The following is a 7,090-nucleotide window of genomic DNA, read 5'->3' as shown; positions in this document are numbered from 1 at the left end:
ACCGGTCTCATTTGAAATTTTGGTATTATGTTTTGCAATTTTTTTCTTCTAGAAATTTATCTTTTTGCTAGAAAATTAAGATTAATAATTTTATTCCGGGGGATTTAAGATGTTTATCGTACAAGAAAGTGTTTAGTAATGGGGTATCATGTATTGGACCTAAATAAAGTATGAGGAGACAGTGAAAGAGAAACAGAGTATGATAGCACAACACCAAAGCAATACAAATATAATTAACACAATCCTTATCAACAAATACACTACGACCCTTCATATATAATCCCACTAAACTACAACCAAATACTTTAAACATGCATGATGACAGTGAGCTATATCTTGGAAATTCATATAAATGACACTAAACTTTTGACTCATATATATACGTTGAAAAAGTATATGACAGTAGAATGACCCAACAAGTAAACATCAAGAAGGCATAAAATCTAAATATCTATTGTATTTAACCATCTCTTATATATGCCCATCATTTTCACAAACCCACACATACACATACTTATATACTTTATAACATTCCAAAATTCAACCGATCTATCATAATTAAGAATCATATTAAATTTTAAAAATGGAATATTTGTGGTGGGAGAGAGATCCACATCTTTTGTAGAAAGTGCGTGTGGGGCTTCACTGTGAGAAAAAAAAAAAGCAGGAATAGTGAGAGAGGAGAGACACACGGCGTTTTCGTTTCTGCCTAGAATCTACACTTAGTGTTATACGTAAGGCCAAAGAGTCAACGACTTTGGCTCCCCCTCTCTTCATCTCTTCTCTATTATAAATTGAAGGGCCAATAAGCCAACTCTATTTGTCCTCAAGATACTAAAGACAAGCCAAATAATAAGCCAATCTTTCTTCTATCTTTTCTCTCTCTCTCTCAATATCTCTCTTTCTCTGGCACAACTAAAGTAGCGATATAGAGAGAGAAACTTTGGATTGATTGTGGGTTTGTGAGAGATGGCAGAGATAAACAAACAAAGCCACAAATGGGAACAAGAGGAGGTTAGTAATGAGATGAATAATTGGGAATTGGCTGAAGAAGAAAGTGTTGACTGGAGAGGGAGACCTTCCAACCCTAACAAACATGGTGGCATGAGAGCTGCTCTCTTTGTTCTTGGTATCTCTCTCTTTCTATATATATAATTTCACAAAAATTTAATTAGTGATAAAGATTTGTTTGTTGCCTTAGATGGATCATCTTGTTTTTTGGTGTCTTGGTCCATAAGAACTCGACCTTATCCAAAATTTGGTCCCACTAACGATAAATCTATATTCCATGGACCTTGGTAAATGTTTGATTTCTCGGTTATATTATTTCTTATTGATTAGTAGTTTTTGATTCTATTTTTTAAAGGACTACAAGCCTTTGAGATTATGGGGATTGCAGCGGTAGGGAACAACCTTATAACTTATGTAATAAACGAAATGCATTTCCCCTTGTCTAAAGCGGCCAATATTGTCACCAACTTTGTCGGCACCATCTTTATCTTCGCCCTTCTCGGCGGCTACCTCTCGGACGCCTTTCTAGGCAGCTTCTGGACCATCCTCATCTTCGGCTTCGTCGAGCTTTCTGTATGTTCATTTCTTAACTTCCAACTCAATACTAAAATATAAATCACAAGGCTTCCTAACCAAATCTGTTATATAAATATAATGTGCATACACGTAATAAGTTTACGTGTGTATGTCCGGGCAACATGCTTTTTGTGTGTGATCTCATCACGGTTATATAAATGATTTACGAAAATACCAGCGCTACAAACACCTAACTTCAACATCTTCAGTTAATGTTTAGATCAAAGTTTCTCATTCCGAAACTTTCTAATGGATTTATTGTCGTTTAACTCTATATTGTCACGTGTATCTCCAGGGTTTCATACTATTATCAGTACAAGCACATTTGCCCCAACTAAAGCCACCAAAGTGTAACCCAATGATAGACCAAACATGTGAAGAAGCCAAAGGTTTCAAGGCAATGATCTTCTTCATGGCACTCTACTTGGTGGCTTTAGGAAGTGGCTGCGTGAAACCAAACATGATAGCTCACGGTGCGGACCAGTTCTCTCAGTCGGATCCTAAACAATCAAAACGACTCTCGTCTTACTTCAATGCCGCCTATTTTGCATTCTCAATGGGAGAGCTTATCGCTCTGACTCTCCTAGTTTGGGTTCAAACTCATTCGGGCATGGACGTTGGGTTCGGAGTCTCTGCTGCAGCCATGACTTTAGGCCTCATTAGCTTAGTCTCCGGTACTATGTATTTTCGTAACAAACGTCCACGTCGAAGCATCTTCACTCCCATTGCCCAAGTAAGTTCGTGTTCTCTTTTTAAAATTTTCTACACCATACGAATATAAATCGATGACCATTTATATTAATTATATTGAACTTCTTGCATTAAGGATATTCCATTAAATTTTAAACTATAAGAAACAGAGATATTGACTCTATAAGAATTTATTAAAAATTTTAAATAGTTACCAAACTCTTCTCCTGCAGAGAGATATACTATTGTTTTGATACCAAAAAAAAAACACACACACACACACACAAAATAGTGGGGTTTACGACAGTTCCAAACAGTAGAACTAAAAAACAGAAATCACTGGATGAACCTATATTTTTTTTAATAAAGTATGTTTTACACATAGAAGACATGTTCATAATGGCATAATTGCTCTATTCATAGATAATCCTTTGCTATTTTTTTACACTACATACTTTAATATGATTATTACTATCCATTTTTTCTTTTAATATATGCTTTGATATGATGATATCTAGTTTTAAAAAATCACACTCTTGGATTTTTTTTACCTACCAAAATAGTTGACTTCATAAAAAAAATATTTTTGTCAAAAAAACAATTTATATTCGTATGTATATACGTGAGTCCATCTAATTTGGACCCGTGAGCATATTTTTTATATGGAAAAAATTAAGACCAACCACACATATAAACAATAGAGTTGACTTCTGTCTCCACCGGATAAAAATTATATAATAAAACATTTTCGTTTTTTGTTAAAGAGACAATCAAACATTTATATGAGTTGATTAAGATTTTTTACTATTACAAAGGAATAATAACACTTTACATAGAAGTCGTAAAAGGAAGAACACTTTCCATAGTTTGCGCTAATGTTGACCCCCTTATCGTTGACAAACCCGAATATATTTTGTCCAAAACTTACGGTTTATGATAACGTTACAAGTTACGAAATGATCAGTCATCATTTTGTTAACACATATTTACATCTATCATGTTTTCTTAAGTGAAACTGTCCGAACATCCTATATAATACTCGTATAAATTTCTGATTTTTTATAAAATTTGCCATAATTATTATAAGATTTTTTTTTTCACATGTGTACAAATCTATATACGCCAAGGAAATTTCGACCCACTTGGTTTTATTGAGAGAAAAAGTTAGGAAGATACATAGATGATAGATCATATATTCAAAGTGAGGAATTGTGTTCACGTGTGTGGACAAGACAATGCTAAAACAGTTTGGTCCATGCTGACTCATATGAAAAGAGAGAAGCTGATGTTTAAGCAAAACATTATAATTGTGCGTTTTGAAAAAAACTGATAGCCACTTCTTTAGTCATTATATACATATAAATATATTTTTTTTAAATAATGATCATATATATATAATGGTCTCTGTATTTCAGGTTGTTGTGGCTGCCATATTAAAAAGAAAGCTTGTGTCTCCCTCTGACCCAAGAATGCTTCATGGAGACCACCATGTCGCAAACGACGTCGTACCCTCCTCCACTTTACCACACACTCCTCGATTCAGGTCATAGTCATACAATGAACTCATTATTTCACCTTTTTCTATCATTCATATTTCACTTTTTGGTCGTTTTCATTTTATCATATATAGATAATTATATATTTTCTTATAATTAAGACCTGACAAAAACTTCAATAGAAAGATTCCAAATATCGGTTGTTTCTTTACTTGCGCATATATATCCGTTCACGTGTTAACGTCTCCCTCTTTTTTCTAGTAAAACCAAAACCGTTCATGTTTTTAATCGAATTCATCTATAAATTGTAGAAACGTACGCTCAAGGAAGTATTAACATTTTTTAAAAAAATATTAGAATATTTCTTTTATAAAATATAAGTCACACGTATGTACTGTACATAAGCATGAAATCAGAGAATAATATAATTAAATCTAACGATTGGTTTTTTAACGTTTGGGCAGGTTCTTGGACAAGGCATGCATCAAAATCCAAGAAACAAACATAAAGGAGAGTCCATGGAGGCTCTGCACAGTAACACAAGTAGAGCAAGTAAAAACCTTAATCTCACTTGTCCCAATCTTCGCAAGCACCATCGTCTTCAACACCATCTTGGCTCAGCTCCAAACTTTTTCGGTCCAACAAGGAAGTTCCATGAACACTCGTCTCTCAAATTCCTTCCACATCCCTCCAGCTTCACTCCAGGCCATCCCTTACATATTGCTCATATTTCTCGTCCCTCTCTACGACTCTCTCTTAGTCCCTTTTGCACGTAAGCTCACAGGACATAACTCAGGCATTCCTCCATTGACTCGGATAGGTGTCGGACTCTTCCTCTCTACTTTCTCAATGGTTTCAGCTGCTATGCTCGAGAAGAAGCGTAGAGACTCTTCAGTTCTTGACGGTAGAATCTTGAGTATCTTTTGGATCACGCCACAGTTCTTGATCTTTGGGGTCTCCGAGATGTTTACAGCCGTTGGATTAATCGAGTTCTTTTACAAACAATCTGCAAAGGGCATGGAATCATTCTTGATGGCATTGACTTATTGTTCCTACTCCTTTGGATTTTACTTCAGCTCGGTGCTCGTTTCGGTCGTCAACCAGATTACTTCTACGTCCGTCGACTCTAAAGGGTGGCTTGGGGAGAACGATCTGAATAAGGACAGGCTCGATCTGTTCTATTGGCTTTTAGCGGTTCTTAGTCTCTTGAACTTTCTTAGCTATCTCTTTTGGTCTCGTTGGAACATTAAGTCTTCGAGAAGCAACACCACTAATGTGGTGGGAGATGAGAACATATAGCCTTGATGCATAAAATGTACAATCCAATACTTAGTATTTTATAACACATTAACATGCATTTCCGGCATATACTTAATATAAATAAGTTGTTGTATTAATCTTCGGATTTTCTAGTCCCACTTCTTGTACTCTTAATAATTTAGTTATATATATCCGCAGCTGTTTTTTTGTCAGTAATGCCTTATTACATGCATGCTAAAATATATAAATATAGCACTAAACAACAATTTAAATAAGAATAATACTAAAAACAAACCTATCAACTAACTAGTACCATAATTACTTAAATTAGTCAAACTAATAATAACATGAAACAATTAATATCAAGATATAAATAGAAACAATTTATGAATTTACATGCAGTTTTACTCTATCAGAGTTTAACTAGCTTTTCTCTTACGTCTTCTCTTTTCTTTTGCTTTTCTATTTCTGAAATATAAAGACAGACATGCTATATAATAACAGGACATAAACAGCATCATAATTTTATTTTTGATAAAATTCTGTATACATTATTCATATGTAAAACTTCGTTCTATATTTCTGTACTAGGAAATGTTTAAACTACAATATGACCTTTTCCCTATTATGTTGATATTTCATTGAAAATATAGAATAGTTATTTTTTTTTATCGTAATATATTTTTTCAACAAAAAATATACTGAAAGATGTTAACATTCTTTAAGCTGAGTAGTGGTCTTTTTGGAATCTTATACTGTAGTTTTTTATATCAAGGTAGTATTCATTAGAATTATTTTAGGTATTTATGTTTCTTAATTAGGGTTTGGTGATCTTATTTATTCTTTGTCGTTATTTTATTGGGTTGTAGTCTTGTAGAGCGAGTGGGGCTAAAAAGGATAGACAAGTTCTCACTACCGAACAGTCTTTTATAGAGAATTCGGTGCGACAAAAACTTGACATATAGGTCTCACATTTACGATGAACCCTATAAATCATGAATGTTTTTTTCTCGCTTTTAAATCAATTTTAAATGGTGAATTTTGGATCTGAATACTAGTAACAAAATATATTAGAGTGACATGTTTGTGTTAATAGAATGGGAAGACAGTTTCGACGTACAGTATTAAAATATATGACAATATATATACCATATATATGCTTGGAAAATGAAAATAAGAGATTACATAGAAGGTGCATGGGAAAGGCTCGAGTATTCATACATTGAATCATGAAAATGAGCTGAAACTGATGATACAAAGTTTTTAATAACAGAATGAAGAAAAAAATGGAGATGAGAATCGGAAAAAAAAATATTGAACAACCCTTGAAGATGAATACAGAGAAATCATCTTAAAAGCTTATAAGTTTTTTAATACGTACCAAATGTTCAATCAACGTATCTCCTAATTAAATCACTAACATAAGTATTCAAATAATAATAACTAGGACCTGCGGTACACCGCGGGACAAATTATTTATAACTAAAATATTTAAATTATAAGTTGTATTTATAAGTTTAAACCATATGATATTGAAGTATAATTTATTTTTTACATAATATTTATTAATCAATTTAATTAGGTATGTCTATTCTCGGATACCGATAGTGTTAACAAGCTAATGAAATGATGTTTTACTTGTTTAACACTAAGCTAATGATATTTTAAATTTATATAAATATCAACAAAACCCGTCCAGCTATAACTCGCACTATATAATCTTAATTTTTAATATTTATTGTTTTGTATTGTAAATATTAGATTGAGTTGATATGTTAGAATATTATTAATATTTTTAACATTTTATAAAGTTTAACTTTCTAAAAAATATAAATATTGATAATATTTATACTTTTTATAAAATATAAATATTTATAATATTTAACTTTTAAAAAATCTTTAAAATAAAGAACCGGAATAATCCAAATAAAAGTCTTCTAAGTTTGAATGCCTGATAAGTCAAGCTTTCTGTTCATTTGTATTATGAATCATTTTGATCTCTTTTATAGTATGATTCTGAACTATTGCCCAATTTTTTTAGGCGATGTCGGATATTA

The 7,090-nt window shown here is 32.5% G+C and overlaps 1 protein-coding gene across 1 annotated transcript; it reads left to right on the top strand.

Moving 5' to 3' along the window:
* LOC104750144 (protein NRT1/ PTR FAMILY 4.3-like) lies at positions 813-5,245 on the top strand. Its single transcript, XM_010471900.2, has 5 exons — positions 813-1,129; positions 1,367-1,584; positions 1,883-2,320; positions 3,693-3,820; positions 4,238-5,245. Exons 1-5 carry the CDS (start codon positions 970-972, stop codon positions 5,070-5,072), a joined length of 1,779 nt encoding a protein of 592 aa, XP_010470202.1. The 5' UTR covers positions 813-969; the 3' UTR covers positions 5,073-5,245.

Source organism: Camelina sativa, chromosome 16 (assembly GCF_000633955.1).
Source record: "Camelina sativa cultivar DH55 chromosome 16, Cs, whole genome shotgun sequence".
NCBI lineage: Eukaryota > Viridiplantae > Streptophyta > Magnoliopsida > Brassicales > Brassicaceae > Camelina > Camelina sativa.
This window is presented reverse-complemented; position numbering and strand designations above follow the sequence as displayed.

What these genes read in the sequence shown, in the direction of transcription:
- LOC104750144 (XM_010471900.2), top strand. Translation starts at nt 970, where the DNA reads ATGGCAGAGATAAACAAACAAAGCCACAAATGGGAACAAGAGGAGGTT. An exon ending in TCGGCTTCGTCGAGCTTTCT is followed by an intron (nt 1,585 to 1,882) that starts GTATGTTCATTT and finishes GTGTATCTCCAG; the next exon opens with GGTTTCATACTATTATCAGT. An exon ending in TCTTCACTCCCATTGCCCAA is followed by an intron (nt 2,321 to 3,692) that starts GTAAGTTCGTGT and finishes TCTGTATTTCAG; the next exon opens with GTTGTTGTGGCTGCCATATT.